Source organism: Dromaius novaehollandiae, chromosome 8 (genome assembly GCF_036370855.1).
Source record: "Dromaius novaehollandiae isolate bDroNov1 chromosome 8, bDroNov1.hap1, whole genome shotgun sequence".
Classification (NCBI taxonomy): domain Eukaryota; kingdom Metazoa; phylum Chordata; class Aves; order Casuariiformes; family Dromaiidae; genus Dromaius; species Dromaius novaehollandiae.
Genome location: NC_088105.1, coordinates 17,594,594 through 17,620,806, shown reverse-complemented (window position 1 = coordinate 17,620,806; position 26,213 = coordinate 17,594,594). Strand labels below are relative to the sequence as shown.

General features: G+C 39.0%; 1 protein-coding gene across 2 annotated transcripts; it reads right to left on the bottom strand.

The window, feature by feature from the left end:
* SLC25A24 (solute carrier family 25 member 24) lies at nt 1–24,887 on the bottom strand. 2 transcript variants are annotated; one of them, XM_026118916.2, is made up of 11 exons: nt 24,471–24,887; nt 12,938–13,064; nt 12,323–12,410; nt 10,765–10,876; nt 7,943–8,101; nt 7,378–7,530; nt 6,485–6,592; nt 4,448–4,615; nt 3,030–3,180; nt 2,271–2,463; nt 1–1,956 (listed from the first exon to the last, which is right to left on the bottom strand). In XM_026118916.2, exons 1-10 carry the CDS (start codon nt 24,654–24,656, stop codon nt 2,285–2,287), a joined length of 1,431 nt encoding a protein of 476 aa, XP_025974701.1. In that variant the 5' UTR covers nt 24,657–24,887; the 3' UTR covers nt 1–1,956; nt 2,271–2,284. The 2 variants fall into 2 exon arrangements, with proteins under 2 accessions (XP_025974701.1, XP_025974708.1); XM_026118923.2 differs by having other exon boundaries at nt 1–2,463.
* Nucleotides 24,888–26,213: the final 1,326 nt, after the last annotated feature.

The following is a 26,213-nucleotide window of genomic DNA, read 5'->3' as shown; positions in this document are numbered from 1 at the left end:
TTAGGAAATAAACATTTATTAGAAACCAGTATTTTTATAGAGCTAAAAAAGTAAACATATGCTTCTTAATAGACAGACAAAGAATATACAATTTGAACACACAGTTGTTGTAAAGGCACATAATGAAAAATTAAATTTGAATGGCTCCATCTTTTCAAGATCAGAAAACATCACCACCATGATCTTCAATATTCATAATGGCACTTACACAATATACACAAATTGGACCAAGTCTAGAAGATAGATGCTGCTTCAGTCATCGCTGTATCGCACATATTGGCTTATAGGTCACAGTCAAACAAAATGACCAGGAAGCAGAACTCAAATCCCACACAGATACAGGGATATTGGCAAAAAAGACATTCAGATCAGAAAGGCTTCGTATGCATGCAAGATAATTTGGATAGAACGACTTTTTACTTTTCAAACAAAGTGCAAAGTCTAAGGTTTACCAAAAGATGCAGCTAAAGCTGCCACAAAATCAGATGACATGACATTTTATAAAACAAGTTATATAGAATTGTTATGTATCAATTTACAGAGAATAAATTGTAACCACAGAAGCACTGAACACAGATTTGCTAATCTGACTATTTGAAGAACATAGCTCAAAGTCTTCTGCATTTGAAACACAAATCTCTGGAGTTTTTGTTCATTGTCGTTCTCTCCCCTCAAGGGCCTCAAAGACTTTACAAAAATTTAGCATGAGAACAAAGTTCTTCCTGCACTAACCCAATTTCAGGAAGTGGTCTAACAGAAGTGGCTTTTAGAAGGTCAAGATAAGTATAAGAATAATCTTTGCTAATTCAGAATTAAGACACCATACAAATTGCAAAAAGTGGAACAAATTAATTCCGCAGCAGCTGTTACTCTGTCTCAGGGTTCAGGTCTAAAGGCATCCGAAATGTGCTAAAACAAATGAGGAAGACACTTTGGAAGTGATTATACATGGAAATACCTACTCTATACTGAGGACGTGCTTCTTTGTTTTTTGACAAGTAGCCGTTTCTCAAGTACTAAAGTTCTCCGCGTATGCTGTTTGCTTCGTTAACAACATGAACTCCATGGGCACGTGAGCAGCTCAACAGTTCCATTTGGTCACTCGGACGAAATGCTTCGATATTTTACGATCCCAATTTCACACAAACGGCCAGCATGCACAGTCCAGAGGACTGTGAGGGAAAGAGGCTATACCTCACATTATAAACTGATAAAACCTTCACATAGTAACACAATCTGCTATTAGCTAAAAGCATGTACTTGATTTTAACCCTTTGAGTAGGGAAAAAATGGAGTGGCCAAAATGAGAAACAATCCTCTCCTCACAAGGCAGCTACGATGAGCTCCGAGTTCTTGATAAACTTGGCATACTCCTCTTAATACAGCCAACACCTAATTCATTATCGGCTTAATAAGGATCCCTCACTCATTTTTAAATGATAACTTGTACTTGTATGCAATGGATCCAGTAACCCAGTAACTTCTTCTACTTCTATATATTATGATCCTATAAAATGTGCACCTGTAAGCCAAAGCTTGTCGTGGTTAATGGTGCAAACATTTACAAACACAATAAAAAGCAGGTCCAGTGAAGCAAGTTATTAAAATTGCTGATTGTATCACAAAAATACCGTGTAAAACCATTTGAGGTACTCCAATATCATGGAACAGCAGTTTCTCAGATTCTCATTGGTTTAAACAAAAGATAGGTCAGTCGGAACGTAAAGATGTTTGCCTACATTTTAATGTGTTAGTCCATCCTTGTTTGTACCTAATTCTAAGTTCTGAAAAAACATCACCTATGTCTTCAAAAAGAAAGAAAAAAAAAACCAAGTGCTTACTTCTAGAAGTGCAAAATGTTGCCTGTGCTCAAGTATAGGCAGTGTCACAAGAAAAAAGTCACTTTTGTTTATTCATTGTCAAGGTAGCATAGACTTCTCCTACCTTTGGTTTCATCTGATCCAAATACATGGAAGACAAATACAAGAAAAAAGCCAATGAGTAAGATATGCATGATTTCCTGAAAAAATGAACATATTGTTGATTTAAAGACAGTTTCTTGATTTCTTTAAATTCAGTGACATTTTAAAGTGCAATATAGGTATCTGTTAAAGAATGGTGAGTTAGAAATTAAGGAAGTTTCTACCCACTTGAGGGCAAAAATAGATGTTGCAGATTTCCCCACAGAGATCTGTCCCTAATTGTGAGAACAGATTACTTGAGAAATTGTTTCTGTTCTGGTGTTTCCAACAATATTAGAAACATCTCACCTTTTTCCTTCACTTCACGCTATTCCCAAATTCTGCTTCATTTTTTCATACACAACATAGCTGATGCTGACAGCTGGAAGCACCTTCATAAAATTAGGGGCTATGCCCCTATAAAGTCCTCGTATTCCTTCTGTAGCAATAATTCTTTGAAAGAGAGCGACCATGTTTAGCTGTGGAGCACCTTCCACTGAGGCTAGAATAAAAAGATAGCCCATGTTATAAGAGTTTTAGTAATATTAGAATTCAAGCAAGTCTTAAACACCTGCGTGGTAAGCTCATCACCTCCAGGCCCACTGATTAAAAACTTCTGACCTCACACAGAAATTAGATCTCTCTTTAAAACCCAGATATTCAAGAGCTATCCATGTGCCCAAATCCCCCTGAAAAGCATTAACCACCTACATTTCTTCAGAGACATAGGCTCCTACCCCTAGCCTGAGTACAAATCTACCAAACCATTCTCACCTTTAGCAAAGCACGCTCTCACACTGGGACAGGAGCTGTACCAATGGCAGTCCCCAATGTAACAAGAATGTTACAATACAGAGCGAGCTAGTATCCATAACCTTACATTTGAATCAAGCATGATAAGGAAAAGCAGTGCTAGGGGGACGAGGGGAAGGGACTAACATAGGAAGTATTTTCCAGATAAATCCTTGTTTTTAAATATTTTTTCTTCTCATATCCCTGCCACAACCATCGCAAGTGCTGCTATTTGATGTGACCACACTGAAACATTTCCAGTACAACAAGCCTCACCTTGAGCCTGCATGCGTGTTCTGACAAGAGCAAGAGGATAGCTGGCTAACTGCCCACATGTGCTGGAAATAGTACCACATCCCAACAATACGAGAACACCTGGGTTAGCAGAGCTTGATGCATAGTGTTCTAGCCATGTAGTCTTTAAGAGCTGCCAAGATATAAAATTAAATAATAAGACATAAGACACCCACATTCAAGACAAATAAGTAAGATTTGTTATGGGTTCAACCCTGCAAAGCACCAAGCTCCCTACACCAGTCCTACATGCTTACTGTGTAGTAACTTTGCTACACAGTAAAGTTAAGGTGAACTTTAAAGTTCACAGGTATGCAATTGATCAGTGCTCAAGGCTAAGCACATGGCTAAGGACTTTAACTGGATTAGAGCAGTTGGTGCCTAGCAGAGAAATCCTTAAAAGATCCGGCCACAACAGCATGGAGTAACAGTGCTCACGCTCTAGACCTATTAATCCCAGAAAAGAAAAGCGAAAAGCTGTGCCACAGAGGTTGCAAAAAAAAAAACAAAAAAAAAACAAAAAAAAAAACAAAAACAAACAAAAAAAAACACACACTTAGACAGAGAGGCATGTCACGCCATGCAGAAGTAGAGGTGCAAACTGTAGAACAGAACCTCTGTAGTATTCTGAAGGCATGTTTGTTCAAGTAATTCTGCTGATTACTATTACTGCAATATCAAAAAAGGTTTGCCTACACTAGAAAAAAATTAGTATGTGCATCTAAACTACTTATCGGGTTTTTAAACAACACCTAGCATCTAAGGTAGATAAAACATGTTAGCTGGTGCAGGTGGGTGTAAGAGGTGCCAAATTTCTCCTGAGAGGAAAGAGGGCAGTGTTTTAAACTTGCCACAGGAACTACATGATGGCAGCTACAAAGAATTCTGGTGACATGCACAGTTATACAATCAAATTACTATAATCCAATCAGAGAAAATTGTGCAAAAAAAAGTATTAACTGTCATAACCGCAGCAGTAGGTAACATAATATGAATATCAGCCACTTTAAGGTTCAAATTTGCTACAGAGTGGGTACGCTCCATGCCAACAGGGCCACGTAAACATGCAAGTATGTCGTATTGCCAAATTCCATAATCCTTCCTGATGAGTAGCTTTCTTGTTTGGTGCTACAAAAAGAAAGGACCCTTGTACGGTTAGATGAGACTGTTGCATGTAAGGGCCCATCTGTACAGGCCTTCCTCCAGGGAAGGGAAACGAGGAAAGTGTTAAAGTCTGTAGTAAGATCTCAGGAAAATTTTATTTATGCATTTTAAATTGGAGGTAACTAACACTACAAGCACTTAAAAATCTGAGTAATGATACAGGTACTCTAAAGAACATTTTACCTTTTTGTACATTAACTAATGAAAGACATATGCATTCAGTGATCTAAGCTCACCTCATAAACAGCAAGGTCAATGCCAGCGTAAGGAATTATCCCCAGAATATTAGGAATATAACCTTTGTAGAAGGCCTTTACACCTTCTCTCTTTAAAATCTTCTTAGCACAGTCAAACATCCCAGAATATTGCCCTGTTTTACCCACAGCCAATCTGGTCTTTAAAACCTGAAGGAAAAAGAAAAGAGCACCCTTAATTAACTATTTATTAATGTAGTTTAGAAAGACAGGAAAACTAACACTGCGAATCTCTGGCTATTCAGTTATTGCCTGCAACCACTTTGTATTTTGCTACTTCAAGTCTCCTTTGTGACGACGATTGTTAATACTTGGTTAGTAGTAAGCTTTTTCAGGTTTTATCATTTATGCAGAATAGTAGATCCTAACACACACTAGCTTACAGCCTTTATTTAGTCAAAAAAAATGAAAACATGATGGAAGACAGTCTTTTTATATTGTGTTTTACCATCTTCTTTTCCCAATTAACACAGGCAGATTTTGATCAATTTGAAGGCGTCAGCATGGACAGTAATAGCACCAGCTAAAGAACAAGTGGCAGTATTAACTTACTAGCAGATCACACTTCTGATCTGGGAACAGCAAAGCATATTAAAAAAATAATCTTTCAAAAAGCACAACCTTATGAGAGGTAATTAAGGGATATAAAGATTGCTTCTCATTATTAAAACACAGCACCTGATTAATAATGCGAATGAGTCTATGAAGCATCTTAGGACAAAAAAAAATGAAGAATATCCAAAGGAAACCACAGAGGGAATTTCCTGAGCAAGAATGTGGCCTACTTTAAAAGTCTCGTAAGACTGCAGCTTCCTTAGGAGTTTCCTGGTACTTTGCTTTTCTCTTTTATTCAGAAATACCCCAAAAAACACAATTCTAGGTCAGTATTATATCTCTGCTAGGAAGACCAGAATGTCTTCTTGTAAAATAGTTCACCCATCTCAATTAGTAGAATCCAGGTGATTAACATAACAAATCAGTTATTCCACAACTTAACACACCTCTGTACAGAGAAGCTAGCTGTGATCCAGTGAATCTAACTGCAAGCATCTGATTTAAAGAGATCACTATTATTGTTAGCAATGAGAACAGCTAGGTTTTATTCCCACTGACATCCCTCCTCATGAAAAAGATTGTATTTTCCCTTACTTTGAAATCTTGCTGTTGATATTGATTTACATCCAGCCCAAACATACATTCCAGTAATTTGCACAAAAAGAAAAACTTTGTGGAGAAACAGCAGTAAACGAAGTACATTTTACCTCCATTTAAAAAACACAGGGTGTAAAATAGCTACTCTACAGAAGTTAATATAGTAAGAGTAGTTAAATTGCAACATAAATAATACCACATACATATACATTCTACAGAGGAAATAGAGCATTTAATCCACCAAGTTACAGCTATTTTATCAAATGTAGCTGTTTTATACTCCCTCCACACAGACCACCTAATCTGACCTCGCTTCCAACCACCATACAACAGAACTTTATCAGTTCTGCTACAGACAAGACTCTTCCTTGCCTACATGCATAGTGGGAATAAGATTTAAGCCCAGTTTAGAAAATAACTTGAATATGTACTTATTTTTAAATGTGTTCCTGGTTTTCATTTCCTGAACTAGGCTCTTAAGCCATATTTAAACATTGCTCTGAATAGAGATTTTCTTGAATTGCAAGTTTCAAGTGCAGTCATCACATAACATAATAATCTAATTTCTGGTTCACGTACAGAGAGAAATGACACCATTACCTAAATTCCCAGTATCTTTTAAGAAGTAAATTTAAATAAAAAGGACAGCCAAATAGATAGAAAAGTGACAGGTATCAATTATGATGTAATACATTCCAGAACATCCACTAGTGAAATTCTGAAAGAGGAAGTCTCCAAAGTAAAAACAAATGTTAGGATATAGGCACTATTCCTACAATACTTTCAAGAAGTAAGATGGGTTTTACTCCAGAAATCCACTGGACATTTGCCAGTTTCTCCAATGCGAACAGATTCTCTGTTACTTACCTCCATGGGATAAATAGAAGTTTGTGCTGTTGCCCCAGCCAAAGAACCAGATACAAATCTTTCAATGGTGCCTAACTTCCCATCATCCTTACTTAATATCTTCTTATACTGTGTAGATAAAATATATAAAACAAACATCATGGGCTTTTCTAGGAGAAGCATGATTTACTGTAAGAGGCAGAAATACAGTACAAAATGTCTTCTCAAGCTATATTATAAGCATTTACTAATCTGTCATTCAATCTTGCAATACCCCAATATTTACTTGACTTTTGGTTGCTTCTTTTTTCAATACTAGTAGAGAGACATGCAGTGTTACTTTCATCTTACTTGAGGCTCTAGCAAGACCTACAGAGCAAAAATCAAAGATCAGTTAACTACATTAAAACTGGAGTTCATTTTCCAGAGGAGGATTAGGCCTTAATATGCTACGTAAAGCTGATTCAGAGGTAAATATAACTCTGAAATCCAGGGTTAGGGCATCTTATACAGCACAATGACATTTGACCTAAAAAGAATCCAGTATAAGGCAGACTAGCGCAACATATCAAATTTTAGGTTGTTACCACTTTGAAACAAAAACGGATATTTATGCAATAAAGTTAGGCAGACTGGAAGACAATTTAATATCTATGACAGACTTAGTCTAATTTTTCTGTTAATAGACTGCTTAGTAGGCAGATTTTACTATCATATGATAAACATGGTAAATAAAAAACTATTTTAAATCTGATGAAAGTCACTCTAAACTAATGTGACAAAATCTCCATCCATGGTAAGAACTCCCACATATTACAACTGTGCAAATGATAAGTATGATATAGTATTTATTTTCTATTATTTTCATTCAGTTACTTTTAATTATTAATTGCCTTACCAATTTAGCATCCTACCTGTTCATAAGCCCAGAACTTAATAGCTGTTTCAGGAGCTATTTTCACAACATTTACACCATTTCCCCTCCAAAGAGATCGGACACCACCTTCTTTCACCATCTGTTTAAAACCACTGGCTATATTCATTTTGTTTGATTTTGAACCATGAACCTAAAGAAAAACAAAACAAAACAACACAGTAATGAACACTGCTCTGATCAGAAAGTAAAACTCATCATTATTTAAGTAACCTGTCATTGCTTAAATAAATCAACCAGCAAAAACACATCCACTATTGACAAAAATCTTACTTTAGTGGCACAACTTTGTTTACATTTTTGCCATTATCAAGGTGGAAAAGACACTTTTAGAAGAACAGGGCATCAATCCATAGGTCACTACATCTACCTTCAGGTAGTTACAAATAGAGTGCCAACATAGAACAAAATACAGAAGTTATAAAGACAGAATTAGACCTTCTCTAGAATTTAGATGTGTATTTGGCCATCAGTTTTCCAGAAGAGCTCTGTAAAAGCTGAAATAATATGCTGGAACCTAAGAAGTTCTTAAACATTGCACCTACCTGCATCATCACTTTAAGACGATCTAATGGTGCTGTACCTGTTCGAGACACAGCACCAGCCACTCCTCCTGCCAGCAGCTGTTTCCACCACTGTCCAGTCTTTTTCTCTTCTTCTGTGAACTCATCTGGAATAGTCAAACTATCTCCTATATCCAACACCTATTAGGACCCAAAGCAAAGATGTGCAAGTAACTATCCCATTTCATCTTCTCAATTTTATCAACAGTTCTGAATCCAATTAATCAACCACCTAAGAATACACAAGTAAAATGCTAGTTAAAAAAATATATTTTTATATATATACACACATACAAAAAGTTCACATTCTATAAACTTGCTATTGATTTCTACTGCTAGTTAATGAAGAACCATTTTGTAATGACTTCTATGCAGATACTGAGGAATAGCGCCACAGATCCACCATTTCAAATACTGCACCATCATCATTAAAAATGATGACAAATACCTCCTGAGTATGGTCCAAGCAAAGACATTTTGTCATGTTCTGTAAACCTTTTCAGCCAGCACTAAAGCTCAAATGCTTACATGTTACTGCTAACCTTTCACCAGCCAGTCTTCTGGGATTAGTTTGATAATCTCTGAAGGATTAAGAGATCTCTCTCTAATGGTAATTTGCTCATACACATATATGTTTTTTCTGACATATTAAAATAACACTGTTATGGCTGATATATCAGTATAAATATTCAATTTCCAGCAACTGCTATGTATTAACTTACAAAAGGACTAATTTGACTAATCTATTACAACGTTTCATATCATCACTTACTGAAAATTTATAAATGAATAAAAATCAGTAATGTAACTCTGAAATTTGATTAACAGGTGCATGTTTGCATTACCATTCAACTTCATCAGTTAAACACATTGTTACAGGCCTTAGCAACAGAACTAAGAAATAAGACCATGTAATTTTATATCACTTAAACATAGCCTTTCTTCATGTAATTCATAACCATAAATTAGAAAACTTATACCACAGATAAGCCAATATTATGCATAAATTAAACATTTAAAGAGGCAAGAATGTTTTATTAATTGATAAAAAGTACTGACCAGGAAGTGTGTTAAGTGACAAACTCATTTTTACTACTGCCGATTTAAAATTTAGACACTACTCCCTGTTTATGCAGAGTTCCCTATCCATAAAAGTAGAGAGAATACTATTTTGCTCATTTGGATCACAAGAACTATAGGATGCAGATTATACATATAGCCACTGTACAAACAGGAAAAGCCCTAACTCTTCTGGATATTGAATATAAAACAGATTAATAGAAAAATCCTTTAATCTTTCTGACATTCATGGCTTCCAAATAAGGTGTTATATCCAAATAAGCTGGTCAACCACAAATAGAGTCAATTAATCAAAAGATTAATCACAACTTTCAAAAATACACTTACAGACATTAAACATATCTGCCAGTGTTTAAGCCTTGTGTCTACAGTACCCTAATAGCAACTTTAATACCATGACCAAAAGAAAAACAAAAGGGGCGGGGGGAAGGGAGGAAGGGAATGCTACATTTGGGGATTTTTATAACAGAAATGCCACAACTACCAACTCATAATACTTCTATGCCAATGTAGCTTTCTACTCAGAAGAGTTTGACAGCATATAAATCTAACAATAAAAACAGAATTCAAAGACAACCCCATGTGCAAGGCCCCACGCATGCTGTTATCTGAAACACCAGTTGTGTTACTGTACAGCTGGATTTTGGCTTGCTGTGATAACTGGGTTGTCAGCTGACTGCAACATGCAAAGACCACAAGAGACTTCTAACCTTGTTCCTTGGGGGTAACCAAGGACATTCCATAACAACAGAAATAGATCTTATATTTAAATACAAAAATATATTCTTAAATATAGAACACAGGCTTTTTCACTAAACAAGCTGGCAGCAGGACTATCTGATCTCACAGAAGTGCTCCAGTTGTTTTCCCTAGGAAACAGGGAACTCCCTTTTGGCAAGCATTTCCTCTGAAACAGGGCTGGGCAGCATGAACCACTCAAAGCTGTCAGGTCTCATAAGCCACTTTTTATTATGGAAAGGCTGACTGATCCTTGAAGGTATAAATGGTCTTGCTATATTCAAAGAAATCTGTTTTTACCTACTTTACAGATTACTCCAATCATCTACAGGGAGGATATTTAGCAGCGAAGACTACTATTACTGCTTGAGAGTTGACACGTTATTTGTTCTTGTAAGTCAATCACTGTAAGGTGATAAGGGCTCCATTCAGTAGTAACTTGAAAATTTTCTCTGGACAGGGGATAGACCATTACTGTAGATTCTAATCATTCTTGAATGAAATCCTACAGCACAGATGAGCATATGAGAACATGAGCACATAAAATCATCAGTAAAGAAACTGGTGATTTTATGGTAATGATAATAATATAAATGCAATTGCTCAACTAACATAAGAAACAGTTAAAATGCTTCTGTAATTTGTTTCAACACATAAAAATGTATTGTAATGTAAAAAGACAATTTAACACTGTGGTTAGTATTGTTTTGTGGAATACCTTCAAAGGAAGAAAGGATTCTTTCCTTCCCAAACCCTACTGTTGGCAAAATTTAGACCAAGGAAGAGTTCCTGTTCAGGACAAGCTCACACCACGCTACACTACTTGTACATGGGAAAGCATGAAGAAGTGAAAGTGTAAACAAACTTTTTAATACAGACACACTTGAAATTTAACAACTATGAAGCTGTTATACTCAATATTGAAAGTTATTCCAGCAGAGATGAATTCAAGAGCTGCATTAGAATTAAAATAAACTTGAACTTACAGTGGAATGTTTCCAATATCTAATTATTTCTTCAATGTCTGTAGCTGGGTTAAACATAAAATGATCTCTCCACTCATTCCAGTCTACTGTCATTGTCCCATCAGCATCAATACTGAAAAGAGATAAAAAAAACAGGTAAAGAAACAGTGGCAGGAGTTCTTGTTTTGTTGTTGTTATTTTTTTAACTTAACTTATCAGTGACAAATGACTGTAGATTCCATATTGTGACTTCAAAGCTGAATCTGCCATGGTTTTTCACTACTATGCTTTTCTGACCTGAATACATCTAACAGGTTCCATTTAGAACTGTAATATAACAGTTTATTCCACCAACATTTGCAGCCTTTGATTTAGAAAATCAAATAAAACATTTCCCCTCCAGGAACTAGATGTTCAACTAGTGACTAGACTTTCTATCGCTCAAGAACGGAGAGCATATGGGAGAATTTCTGTAAAGGAACCACTGAAGTCACCAACAACCTTTCAAAGTTACAGTTTCATTCTTCAACTATTCTATTCTACTGAATGCATACAAAAGGAATGAAAACTTCCTCTACTCCTGTTCATAAAACCCAGTAACAGACAGACGTCACTAGGTAGGTCAGACAGACCAGTCTACACTCTTCCAACCTTAAATATTCCAATACCATCTATATATAGTCAGGGCATAAGGGGGTGAGGGAGGGCGGGTGGCGTAAGGTCATCTTGGGGGTGGGGAGGGATACTTTGGCTATTGCAGGAAAGGTTTACCAAAGGTGCACTCTTGCAATCTGACATAAAGCTCAGATGGCTTGACAGCGACACCAGGCTGACAGGCCTGCTGAGGAATGACTAATCCAACCTTTCGTAAGGACAGGACAGTGCCATCCAAACCCTGTCAGATGGGCCCCTTGTCCACCAGATACATCTCCAGAGAGGCATCACACAGCCCCACGACTACAAATTGTTATCATCTAGTCACTTTGCCTGTAACTTTCCCATTTTACATGTCAGAGGACAAGGTTCACATTAGAACAGGTAATAAGTTGTTCTTGATCACAGTTAGAGCTGAGGCCTCCTAACACTAAAACAATTCCAATCATTTGACAAAATGATTAAATGAGAAGAGTTATTCTATTAGAATGTACACTTCAAGTCCTGTGAACCTACACAGCACAGTCCTCAAACAATAAATGTGATGGAAGTGTTATGGGTTTTTTTCAGTTTTTTGGGTTTTTTAAAAAAAAAAAAAAAAAAAAACACAAGAGCCAATTCTTCAGCTGCAATATCCAAGGAAAGTAAGGAATATTCTTACCATTAAGCCTGAGGCTTTCTGCAGAATCCTAGAGCTTTTACCATAAACAGGAGAGTCTGAAACCCCAGTGAACTTTTTTTTTTTTTTTAATAAAGGCTTTACAAACCAATTACGTATTCAGGCACAGGCTCACTCCTAAGTCATCTAAGAATAAATGTGCTTTAATAGTTTGCCTTGTTCAATAGTCTTAACTATGTATTAGAAAAACGTACAAGGAAGAATAGACAAAGCTCAAAAACACTTTAAGAAACAGTAATTCCTGACCTTTGCAGGATCTTTTCTGCCTGTTTTTCTGAAATGTCTATACCCAGTATCTTGAGAGACTGGACAACTTCTGATGCTTCAATTTTGCCTTAGAACATTTAAAGAAAGAAGACATTTAAAACATGGAGCTTAACAAATTTAGCACTTTGGAGCCCACTAAATTCCATCATATGATGATTACAAAATAGCACAGAGCATTTAAAATAAATTTAAACAGAGATGATTTATTTTGATCATCTGTTACAAGGATGGAGCAAAGGTAAGTATATTAAAATCATGCAACCAAATGAGATGCAAACATCCAGTGAGATAATAACTAGGAAAAAAAAAATCTTTATTGGTATTTAGAAAATTCCTCAGTTTCTTTATTTAGGGATCAAAGGTTCTCAGGTCAACAGACCTGGAGGATACAAAAAGAGAAGACTATTATAATCATTTTATAGTTATTTCAATCTGCCACAAACAATCATAATTATGTTCCTATTAAGGAAAACAGAGGTTCCACATTTGCAAATTTTGTTTTCTGTTTAGAAAAGAATACAAATAAATGTGACAACTTTTAATGCATAATTCCTTCAAATAACGTTTGAACAAATAAAATAAAACAAGACATACCATCATTGTTTTTGTCCAGGCTCTTAAATGCCAGTTTCATTTTTTTCTCATGATCTTTAAGATACTGCATAAATTCTTCAAAATCTAGTTGCCCATCTTGGTTAGTATCTCCAGCTTTAAAAATTTTCTGTTGGGAGAAAATTAGACATTTGACTTTTCCAAATTATGGCAGATCACAAAATAAAAACAGCATGGTACAGCACAGGCTTAAAAATAAAATGTCATAGTGGTCAGTTTGGGGAGGGAGGCAGTGTCAAATCAGGAAGACACCTAAGCCTATACTTCAGGGATATATTTTGTCTCCAAAATTTAAACATATCCTTACTGCTTTCATAAAAAAAGAAAACGCACAGCAGCAAAGAGATTTAGAAAAGCATTATTTAGTGTTTCCATAGCTTTTCTCTCCAAAGAGAGCGCTGGCAAGTTGCACCTACAGCTATTGCATCTTTTGCAAAGGAGGGAGAGCAGGGACATGACAAAACCGTGAAAGAGACCAACTTTAAGCCTGTAACTTTTCTGGTTGCACATGAAAACTACAATATGCCAGACAAATTAAACAAATGGTATTGCCTATCCTCTTTAACCTAGTGGCTTATTACTTCTGAATTATGAAATTAATAAAAATAGCAGTTAACTATCTAATTGCTGATCAAATAATACAACAGTCTTGTCTGACTAGCACTTCCACCTCCCAGACTTTGGGCAGGTAGTGCTTTCTCCTTTGCAAGACTGAAGCCCTGACTAAAACTTAACTGCATTTCCCCTTCAGCAATTCTGTTATCTTCCATCTTCGCATCAGTGTTTCCCAGTAACTGTTTTGCAGATAAGAAACACCTACATATAAAACTAACTACAAGTTGAATACAGGGCACACAAATTGCTAGCACAGCAGGAAACAAGTCTGAAATACAGACTAGGGTTGCGGCCCAGCTGCCTAGGCTCATGCTCTTCATTCCTCTCCAAAGCATCAGATACCTTACCATCTTTATATCTGAACACCTACTTTTAAAAAGGGGAAATTTCAGCAACCACATTGAGCAGCAGTCCCTAACCACAGAGGCACGTCTTCCTCAAAGGCAAGGTCCTGAGAGGAGCAAAGCCCAGGCTAACAGGCTCTGCAGGATTTATTAGCTTGGGCTTCAGGCCAGCACAAGGGCTGCTACACATAGGAAGAGCTGCGGGGAAATCAGCAGGGATGAGGCACAGCACAGCAGCACTGCTCTGACAGGCACCCCTCCATGCCCTCTCATGCCTGCCCAGGTCTGCCATCTTCAAGGGACATGGAAGCACTGCAGGTCTGGAAAGACACTGGGGACAGGGAATCTACCCCAAATCCCTGCTCTAGGACATAAAGTTTATGGGGAAATTATGCCCCATCTCTTCATGTGGCATCAGTTCCTGTGTTTTCCTTTGGTGTATGAAATACTAAGGGGACAGCATACTGTACAAAAGCTGTTCCGGGTGGATAGAAGACCAACCTGAGAGCAGAATCTGTTCTTTAGTTTGCAAGAAATTTCAGAGCACGTCATGGTACATCTACAGCCTACGCTGAAGATTCTTCCAAACATTTTCTATGTTACACAGACTGCCTTGCATAGTTGCAGCTTCTGAATAAGATACAACTCTCGACAAAATTTGCATGGTTATTCTCATGTACAAAATTTGATTTTAAATCATTTGCTTATTTCACTGTAATTAATATAAAAATGCTCCAATAAAAAAAAAAAAACAAGCCCTCAAAGAACACAAAGCCTAGCTCAGAAACACTGAACATAAAGTTGAAAACTACCATGCATTTGTTGTAGGTGTCTGGGGGGGGGGGGGGGGGGGGGGGGATCAGAAGCATCTAAAAATGTTTCCTCCTTTATCTTTCCTATCCCTTTAATAGAAGAAGGTCTACTTTAATATTTAATCTCAAAAAACAAAATTCATAAGACTATCATAGCTCTCTCAATGGAAGGGGGAGGATTATATGGTACTTCACAGTGAAACAAGAAGCAGAAAAATATTTCTGCGGAGTTGTTCTTAACGTATCATTAAGTCCAGAATATTTGTATTGTTCATTTAAAACAAAAAAACAAAAAACCAACCAAACAAAAAAAAAAAAACACACTCAATCCAATTTCATCTAATGCCCTTGCCAGTTCGATTAGGGCTGTTCAGAATTTCCCATTATATAAAAACAGCTTATATTTATACAGGTATATGGATGGATTCCTTATCATGACCTTCTAATAAGAAATGGTAACAGATTAAATTAGAAACCAACTCAAGTCAGCAAAGAGTCCCTACTTCAAAGACACCGCAGTCTCAATCCATGTTGCTCTGGGTGTGCACTGCACCTCATGCCACAGGATCCTAGCGTCTTCTGGGACTCGCACAAGCTACCGAGAAATGGTAACTTTTGGGGAGTCACACAAATATTTTGAGTGAATTGTAATCAAAACAAATTGTTCCTATTCCCTACTGCTACCTGAAATACCCAGACGAAAATACAGAACAAGGGAAGTGTTGTTCTGGCTCACAGCTACGACAAAACACTAAATTCCAATTACAAAATCTCTGTTGCTGAGGATGATGTGAGCCAAATAAAACGGAAATTCCTGGGAGGTTTAGAGAGCTAGCAATTAGTGTGTGAGGGGGATGCCTTTCATTTTACCTGCCAAACGAGAGGATTTTATTTATACGGCAAGAATTAGAAAAGGATAAGCACAAACCAACTCTCCATTCCCTACTTTTGTTTTTAGTTATTTTCCAAACTTCAAGCCAGTCTCGGTCAGTCTCAGTGCTGCAGAACACAAGTGAGAGGGACAAAAGGGTACACATTTCCTCAGCAGGCATATTCATTTTGCTCACATTACAAATCTAAAAGCTCATACAAATGCTCTATAAAATGTACCATTTGCTTGGGTGTTAAAGTTTCAGATTAAAAACAGTAACTTGCAAGTTTGTGGAATATACAAGAATACTCAAAGGGTCTTGCCTTCCACTTCGAGGGCAAAAATCACCTCTTAGGGGGTTATATATTCCATGGGCATAACTGGTAGGAAGATACTCACCTGAATCTGCAGGGAGCCTGAAACAGTTAACTCCCAAAGGCAAACTGCCTTTCATAGCATCATACAGTTTGGAAGGGACCTCTGGAGATCATCCAGCCCAAGCCATTGCTCAAAGCAAGTCTGATTAGACCAGGTTGCTCAGGGCCGTGTCCAGTTGAGTCCTTAACAGCTGCAAGGATTGATATTCCCCAAACTCTCTGGGCAACCTGTTCCAGTATTTGACCATCCTCACTTCATTTTAGTAAGGAATCACTCTGCTGTTCTGCATTTAATATACAAGATACCAGATTTTGCATAGCTATAACCATTTGTCACTTTGCCACTTCCTTGTTCACTAACTTTTCTGATGGAGATTTAGATGCCTTTTAGTGTAGGCACCCTTACAACAATAGAGCAGGAACCAAATCAGATTCGGGTCCTTGCCTGGACATCCAGGGAAACAGAGATGTTTAACGTGTCAGGCACATAACCTGCCATTTCTCATTACAAAATTCGTGCGAGATCACTACACCTTTACATACACCCAACCACAAGAGAAAAAAAAACATTTTTTCCAAGGCATGCAATTTCTTCTCTCATTGTTTGAGGACTTTAAACCGAAGCAATAAAGATAATACATGAGACACAATGATATGGTGACCATACTAAGAACCACTAATTACTGACAGAACTAGGAAGACCAAGTTTAGACAATCTTTCCTTTTAATGCCATCAGGCTTCCCACATTCTGACTAGAAATGCTCCTATTTGCATCATGATAATGCTTCCCCCCTACAACCCCAGCTCTGTTTTTTTGTTTTGTTTTTTTAAACACTGCTACTTATATTCTTTTCTGCTGAGACAATTGCTTTCACAGCCCTGCACAATGAGGCAACTCCAATCAGAAATGCCACAGGTAGACTTAAGAAAAAGTTTTATTTCAAAACTCTGTTGTAAAAAGGATGGCTGCAGTGTTGAATTCCTATTTCTCCAGAAGTCCTCCACTACCTCTCCTTTTCTGAATTTAGCTGTGTAAAGCTAAACCAGATCTGCTGACAAAAACCAGGAAAATTATAGACAGGTTTTACATATACCTAAAAATTCTGACCCCAATAAGTGGCCTGAAGAATCACTAGATTACTCTGCAATAAAGTTAGGAATTTTCACACATTCATAGCTACAATATAAAGACAGAGAATACATGACACTGGAAATCTTTATGCTTTTATCTAGATTTTTCTTTTAAATTCCCAACGGTTTAATTTTTATATATTACTTTAAAACTTTTTATTGTATGCAAGCTTTCACAATCACACTCTTCTGGTTACAAAACTTAACCAGATGTGAAAGGTGGGACTGCTTAACACAAAGAACAAATCGCTAGCTCATTATTTCAGCTAATTACTACAGTTTGAAGAATGCTCAAAAGGGGTCCATTAAGAACTCACTGGGCATGTCTAGTTTTCTATCATGTTATCTACAGGACATGTAAGTAAAAAGGAACAACACTTACACATGTAATTGGTGTGATCAGTTACTCATTGTTCTATGATCTATGATGAGAGCTCTAAAGCACACAGTTGCAAATATAGCATAGCATCATGTTCACAGACATTCAGAAATATTGCATTTTCTTTTAAAACTAGAGGTACTATGTATGAAACCAGTCATGCCACTTCCATCTCCTCTTCTCCCCCTTTTTCTATTCCTGCCCTCTCCACCTCCAAAATAATCAGGGACATACTCATTTACATAGATCTGCACTCCAGACTTTAAGCTTACTGGAAGCTAAATTCAGTCACTGTTCAAGTATATGCAACTCCTCTCTATCAGATACATCGCCTCCAACACAGAAATCAACGCAGTCCCTACCCTATTTCTGGCAAGACGCAAATTTATTAATCATATCAATGATAAAACTGAAACCCATAACTGAGTAAAGATGACTAAACCCATCTTGTCACACTAAAACAGCAGAGAGATAAATCCAACACAAAGCAAAAAGGCCTGAAGATACATCCATACATCATTACCCCGATCAGTGAGTCCACATAACACACTAACAAAACAGACTCCTACTTAAGCTCAAGCATTTCTATACAATGCCCCATTGTGAGCAAAACAGGCATCTGCACTACCTCCAAAGATCTCCCAACTTATCTACATGTCGCACTAATATTTATTCCCTACAGGATACTACCAACATTTGAACAATATCCAAGCATATTCTTTAAACCTGCCATCTATCACAGACAGAAGTTAAAAGAGCCAGGTATATACAAAGTAACACGATGTTGCCACTAGCTGGAGCGCTTTTCTTCCCGGTAAGCACTGCTGTTTCTTGCAGCACGAAAAGGCTAGCAGCAGTCTTTCCATTGGCTCATTTCAGGAGACAGAATCTCTATAAAATGAGCCTAAAAAGGAAGAGATGCAAGCCTCATCAGCATGCCTTGCAGAAGCTGCTCCTTCAGGAGCTGGATAAACTCTCTCAACTCATGACTATGAATTAGAAGCTTAAAGATTCCAGGAATCTGAAACAGCATAAATGGGAGACACAAACTATCCTTCGTATCTTCATTCATCATTTCCTGCAAGTTACACAAATAACCCCCGACTTTCAACATGCTGGGTAGGCTGCCTTTTCTGTTAAATAAGACTACTCTACTACAGAGGCATCCTCATCTTAACTTGTCTTAAAAGATTCACCAGTTTACCTTGGATTTCCACCTGGGACACACTACTGGCTTAAGATGGTGCTTCAGCAAGACATTTCAGTAGGTGGTTAAGAGATCTTCCACAGCTGGGGGTTCGGGTTCCCATATTTGGCGCCTGGCATTCTTGTAGTTTGCAGCAACAAGAGTAAGAATTGCAATCATTCACTGTACCTTACTACTGTTCAAAAAACCCTATTGCTCCCCAGTGAGTATTAAAAAAATTCACTTTCTTTCCTTGGATGTTTAAAACATTATGAAAGTGAACTTTTTACATTCATCTTTCTCTTTCATATGGAAACTTAGGGACTACTGTACATGTCAGCTAAATCAAAAGCTTTGGGGTTTTACACATTAAAATCAAGTAATGAGTCAACATGTTCACTTACAATTAATTTCAAAATTAAGTCCCCAAAAATCAGACATTAAGCAACTATTATGACCTGAAAAGCAAAATTTAAAGGAACTACATGGTGCCAGCTTTCAACGTTCATGTGACATGACATTTGTTTTGGTAAAAAGTTGAAGATGCCTTTCTACTCTAAACCTATAGTATTAGCTTTTGGTGTACTATTAAAGTGAGAGAAAGCTTCATTTCACATAGAGAATGGCACCAAGAGACACGAAAGAGCAGAAGCTTACAACGCTGTGAAACTATAGTAATATCTATCATTATTTTCTAACCTAATATCTACCTATCTAATATCTAACAAATTATATCATGTACAATATAATTTCCAAGTGTAGCTATATTACATTCAAAAGCTGCCCACAATTCCTTTGTCAAAGGAGTGACTGAAGTAACTGGTGCTTTTTACACGTTTTTAGCCACACTACAATGTAATGAAGAGGCTTCAGTAATTTGCTCTACTAGCCTCTAGTTTTGCCATGTCTCATACCAAGGGAAGTTACTGAATCTAAGAACTGCAAAAGTCATAATAAAAAAAAAGAGAGAGAGAGAGAGAAATATACAAGGACATATTTAGCTCAGTTACTAAACAGGTATCTGCAGAGGGAAACGCTCTCTTAATTACAAAGAGCTATGGTAAGTTTCAGTCTCTGAAACACTATTTAATTGTAGTTTTTAAGAGGCCACAGAAGAGCACAGAAGGAAACACCACCTACCTGGCCCTGTTCTCACACATCCTTTTGCACAAAAGACATAGCATTGTAAGACAACACAGAACTCTGACTTGCTTGAGAGAATTCCAAATTCCTTCTTTGTTTTAAATGCAGTAACACACTTCAAATGTTCTGAATACTTTTAGACCTAGCTGGACTCAAATTTTCATAAACAGAGTTGATCACTCTAAACAGACCATGCTGTGATTTTAGTCTATCTAGGCCCTGTTTTGATTTACACAGAGGTGTCTCATCATACTGTTTCTTCAGTTAAGCCTTAGAGTAATTGGGAATCACAAGACTTATTACATCAAAACCTGATACAAAGTAAGTCCAAGATTATTGTTTCCAGAATGTGGTTATTCATTTGAACAACATTTTTCTACTCCTAACTCCAGAATTCAACATATAAATAGTACCTGAATACCTGGCTGTTCCTACTGCAAACTGATACTTGAAATTCTGTGTTCACCTCCCACAGATTTAATGTAAGGATCGAGTGCAACAGGAGGAATGGGTGAACGAAAATAGTACTTCATATAACCACTCGCACCATCTGAAAGACTCACTGCATTCTGAAAACATGTGACGGGATCATTTGAGATCTGATCCCAGCATCTAGTTTGTATCTCTACAGGACAACACCACTATTCAGAGCGACTGCACATTAGCTGTTAATGTTTGCAGAGATCCACTTGATATTGTCACCACGCTAAATTCCTTCTTTGTCAGTCTTGACATATTAGGCCAGGAATCTTTTGTAAAGTTTCAGAAGTTTCCCTTCCTAGCACATAATACACTACAATATAAAACAGAAGGCATCCTGGCAGCCTTTATGAAGCACACATTTCAGATTTTTCACTGGTTTACTTTTATCTGTCACACCCTGACAGGAGGCAGGTCAAGCAGAACACAAAGTCTAAAAACTTCTATCAGCTTGCGGTATGATGCCGCTCTATGCAAAAAGTGATTTTTTTTTTGAGGGACATTCAACCGACTTCCAACATTTACCACTTCAATTCACCTCAATGCACACCAGTTCTCATATCTACAATGTTACTTCACCTAACAGCATTTTATCATAAATTAAGTGCTAATAAAACTGTCAAGAAAATGGATAAAAGGTGAAGTAAAAAGAATGCACCATTAGTCTATTATTCAAATGGATAGCAGCTTTGTATCCTTTAAAGAGATGTAAATAATTTAGGGATGAACTACATGCTGTTTCAACAGAAGAGAGGAAAGTAACTCTAGTACACACCAACACTTAACTTATGGCATGAAGGTGATGATTTACAATGGCCCATCTGATTTTGCAGTGAAACAAAGGAGTAACACTCACCCAAGAGCTTACCAAAGATTAACCAGGAAGCAGCAGTGCTCCCCAAAATTACAGGGATCCACACTCCTACGTACGTATGTTTTAATTTTATGGAACGCAATCCAGGCCCAGAAAAGGATTTACTCTGCCTTAGGGTAAGTGAAGGTCTGTCCACACGTCACTATAGTGACAGGGCTGAACAGTGCAGTGGCTAACACATAGCCACTTCATGTAATTTTTCCACATTTAAGTTTCCTTACTTGTTAGTTCTGCTATTTCTTAATACTTATAAGACTATTTCTGCCTCCACAGATACAAACAAAAAAAAGATTAAGTATCTAATTTTATTAATGAAGTGACTTTTTACCAAGTAGTAGAAAGGAATTTTACTGTATTAAAATTGTTTGACTTTTTTCTAGAAAAGCACTAGCCTGAACACAACCTACAAACTCACCTGCAACATCAGCTTAGAGCCTCAAGTGAAGTAAGTGGGAGGAGGCAGTTTCAAGACTCAAGAAAGAATATAGAAAGCAGATTAGCTATGTAAAGACAGAAAAGAAGCTGGAGGCAAGTCTTACTGAGGCTCCCTTATAATACAAGTCATTTCTAGTTCAAACTGTGTGCACCGTTAAATTTAAAGCAATGAACATACAGATATTTCAGTGCATTCCAACAATTCTTCCACCCCTCTCAAATGTGTGACATGATTCATGGTTTATTTTGTTTAGTCTGTGGTTGTTAAGCAGCTAAGGCAACCAGTTCCTGCTCTTCATTAAATCTAAAGAAGTCTAGTTCACCTCAACTGATTTCATGGGTTTCAATTCCAGTTTATCCTGTAGCAACTAAGCATTTGACAAATATTTAGATCTGCACTTTTAATGGAAAGCACCACACTGAACAGGAGAAAAGCAGAATCACTTGGGACTTAATCATAAGATGCTTGAAACTTAAAAAACATGCCACTTTGTGTCTCAAGGCTTTCTGTGAATTACGTTGGAGGACCATCCCCATTAAGTGTCAGAAAATTGGTCATCTACTCCTTTATTGTTCAGTGTAAGCAAAAAGCCAAATTTGTTAGTCAAACTGGTACAGCAGGTTTTCAACAACGCATACATAATGTGTGACTGAAGTGTGCCACTAGCATGCACTTCATACTGACAGCTCTCGTGTATAAGCAAACGGACCAAACCATCCCCCCTTTATATACCAAAAACTGAGAAATATGCTCATTGCAAAGATGATTTTGACCAGAAATAGTACTGAAGTAAAAGTGTGCTTAGCACTTTCATTTATACAAGCACCATTCAATACTCAAGAGACATGACCTGCTGGATACTTTTCCTGTAAGTGTACAAGACAGTATTAAATATATCAAGAAGAGATAAAATAGAGATGAAATAATGAGATCAATGGGAAAGAAAATTCATAGAGTGATCCAGTATTAGGACAAGGTCACTGAAATTGAATGACTGATCCAATATGCCACTGAACACTTAAATTTTAAGCTTGCCTTCTTGAATCTCATTAAGAAGCTGTACGACAGCTAATGCAGGCATGGTTATGGAACACCAGCTAGCCATTCCTTATATTGAACTGCTGAACAACACTGTTTAGGCAATAGCTCCTACACCAATCTCACCTGTATGTGTTCAGCCTAACTGAATTTACTTTTGATTTTCAGAACTACAGGTGAAATTCAAATTCCTCCTTCTAGTTTGGGCGTTATATTGAAATGTGTATTTTTCTACTTTTATGACTATATGAACATACATGAACGAATTTCCTCCATGAATGTTAAAGGGCCTTCACAATGGAAATACCGAAAATGAATGAACACGATAATAATGAGTGAAAAGCCTCTTTGAACATAATAATAATGAGTTAAAAGCTTCTTTGAGTTTTTTATTTATGTAAGGTCAGATTTTTAGAGCAGTAAGTGAAGAATAAGCAGCATATATGCCACTACTATGCCCTCTGAGGGGTATACAAAAACATCAGCTGTATAGGCCTAATCACAAATGCACACCACTGTTAACATAACACAAATGGAAGAGGTACAATGCTGTGTTCTAGCCAGATTGTAACAGTCCACTTTAAGTTCTGTATGTGACTGCTGATACAGCGTTTCTTTCTGAACTAATTTAGATCTAAATGTGCCAACTCTTCCAATTTACTAATTGGAGACAAGGAAGAGAAAACACAAGAACTTTTAAAACTAACTGAGCCTATTGAAGAAAACCACACCATCTTCAGTGAACAGTATCTAATAAAAAGGTACAAAAGCTAAACTAAAAGGCTGCCTTTTCAGTCCAAACTTGCCTTACCACACAAATACTTTTACCTATAGCATTATGCATTAAGTTTTTGTATTCTCACTGCTAGGGATTATTGAAAAACAACCAGAAAACAGAAATATCTCTTCCGGGTACAGATCAGACTTGCTAGGGTAACTCAGCACTACACTAGGAAGCTTGATGACTCAAGTTTTACTGACTTGTAAGGTTACAACACTGATAATACCGGATAAAACAATGTAACAGTCCAACCATACCATCGCAGAACCTGGGACCCAGAGTGAGAGTGCTGCCTGGTTTGTGGTTTGGTGTTCATTGTTACAAAACATAGTTTTTTAACTAGAAGAGTCTCTGTACTAGATGCTATCCAGGTCAAGAACAATCATTTCCACGTGTCTCTCTTTGTTAGCTGATTCCACTTTTGCAACCTACTGTTACATATGCTAAAGATAAGATTCCCTAACCTGCTGCCCCAAAAAAATCTTAACTTACTCTGACATAGATCATGCAAAAGCCATAAGTTACCATCCTTTGTTATGCTGGAGCAGGAATATGCTATCAAATATCAGGTATCAAATATCAGAATGGAGGAGATGCAAGAGCTGACACATGATGAATAAACAGGGCCAAGCCCACTTGGCAGCAGAATTACCATCCTATTAATAACATTTTTACTCAGGATACTTGGTTTACAAGCTTATCCCATAGCCATAAAATCCAGCGCCTAGGGCAGGCGTGACATGCCAGGAAAGGAAAAGCAGAGGCCCAAGGCTGACTTCACCCAGGGGAGGAGGGGGGCGTTTTACAGCCCCCAGCAGCCCCGAAAGTGCCCTGAGGCGCGCGGGGGGACGGCATGGCACCGCCCCGGCCGCAGCAGCCCCGGCTCCGGCAGAGCGGGGCTGCCGCTGCCAAGCCGCACCTCGCCCTCCCCACGGCCCGGCCCGGCCGCCCCGCGGCGACGCCCCTCTCCCGCGGCGGCTCCGCGGGCAGCGCCGGGCCGAGGCGGCGTGGGAGGCCGCGGCCCAGCCCCGGCCGGCCCGCGCCTACCTCCTCCGCCTCCTTGCCCAGGGGGATGCCCATGGCCCGCAGGCCCGTCTGGAGCTCGGCGATGTCCACCCGCCCATCTTCGTTGAGGTCCAGCTTCCTGAAGAGGTTGGCGTAGCGCGAGTCGGCGTCCCGGCCGCCCTCGCAGGCGGCGGCGGGCAGCGCGAAGCCCCGCAGCAGCTGCAACATGGCGCGACGGCGGACGGCGGCGGCAGGGACCGAGAGGCAGCGGGGCGAGCCGAGCGCTCGGCTCCCGCGGGCGGGGCGGGGCCGCGCTGCCGACAACGCCCGCGGCCGCCGGAGGGAGGGAGGCAGGAAGGGAAGGAGGAGGGAGGACGTGGCTCCCCGCCTCAGCGCGGGGGGAGCAGCCGCGCCCGCGGGCGGGGAGCCCCAGGGCGGGCGCGAGGCGCCTCCGCCTCGGCGACGGTTGGGATTTGAACTGGGGGCGGTAACGGCTGCGGGGGGAGGGGCCGCCGAGGCGGGGCGCGCCCGCTATCAACGGCCGGGAGTGAAGCGCGGTTCCAGTACAGCTGGAGAATAGCACTGCCTTCGCCAGACGCCTGAGCCCACTTTAGGGTGCTCAGCAATGTGGCTGGGATAAAAAGATAGGTCCAGAATTGGAGTTTTCTGAAGAACCCCTAGAAGGATCGGAGAACAAGGCCAGCCTTACAGAAAGAGCTCGGCTTGTTCAGCCTGCTAGAGCACAGGCGGAAAGAGGAAACGATTGCTTCATAAATAAATCAGTGGAGCAGACATCAGAATGCAGAAGGAACTGCTTGAAGGATGCAGCTGGTGTAGGAACAAATGGACAGAAACCATCAGTCAGCTGCTTGTTAGGGAAAGGTTACTATCCATTCAAAGAGTTGCAGTGAGAATTGTGACTGAAGCTAGTCCTGCTTTCCAGTTGCACATTCATCAGTGTGGAAAGTGTACGTCAGCCTTATTGTAGTAGCAACTTAGTGCTCAGAAAGTAATTAATAATTTAGTAAAGCTGATGTGGTTCATTACCTGACCATACACAAGCTAATTATTTATGGAAAACTGTTAGATAATATTGAATAAGTAACCTCAAATATTTAACGTCGATATGGCTGCATTATGGATTCACAGAATGGCAGAATAATTGAGGTTGAAAGGGACCTCAGGGGGTCTCCAGGCCAACCTCCTGCTCAAAGCACCACCAGCCACCAGTACAGACCAGGTTGCTTAGGGCTTTATCCAGTCTTGAAAACCTCCAAGGAGGGAGGCAGCACAACCGCCCTGGGCAACCCACTCCACTGCCTCACTGTCCTCACAGCAAGGAAGTTTTTCCCTTGATCCGGTCTGTGCCTTTCTTGTTCCAACTTACGCCCGTTGTCCTTCATCTTCCCACTACTCCCCACTATGAGGAGCCTGGCTCCATCTTCTTTATTACCTCAGATGTTGGGGGGAACTGCTATTAGATCCTCAGAAAGCCTTCTCTTCTCCAGGTTGAACAAGCTCAGTTTCCTCAGCCTCTCCAGCCCTCTGAGCCTCTGGGGGCCCTCTACTGGAGGTTTCTCTCTCCTCCCCAGGTTATCCATGTCTTTCAGGTACCGAGGAGCCCAGAACTGCGTGTGGTGTCTAGACGCAGTCTGACCTGTGCTCAGTAGAAGGGGACAATCACATCCCTCTGTCTATGGCTGCGCTCCTGTTAGTACAGCCTGGGACGCTGTGGGATGCGTGCTGCCAGAGCCTGCTGCCAGCCCGTGCTCAGCTGTCTGCCAG

What these genes read in the sequence shown, in the direction of transcription:
- SLC25A24 (XM_026118923.2), bottom strand. Translation starts at nt 24,656, where the DNA reads ATGTTGCAGCTGCTGCGGGGCTTCGCGCTGCCCGCCGCCGCCTGCGAG. An exon ending in TGGGCAAGGAGGCGGAGGAG is followed by an intron (nt 13,065 to 24,470) that starts GTAGGCGCGGGC and finishes TTCTCCCAACAG; the next exon opens with AAAATTTTTAAAGCTGGAGA. An exon ending in CTTCTATTTATCCCATGGAG is followed by an intron (nt 4,616 to 6,484) that starts GTAAGTAACAGA and finishes TTTTTCCTTCAG; the next exon opens with GTTTTAAAGACCAGATTGGC.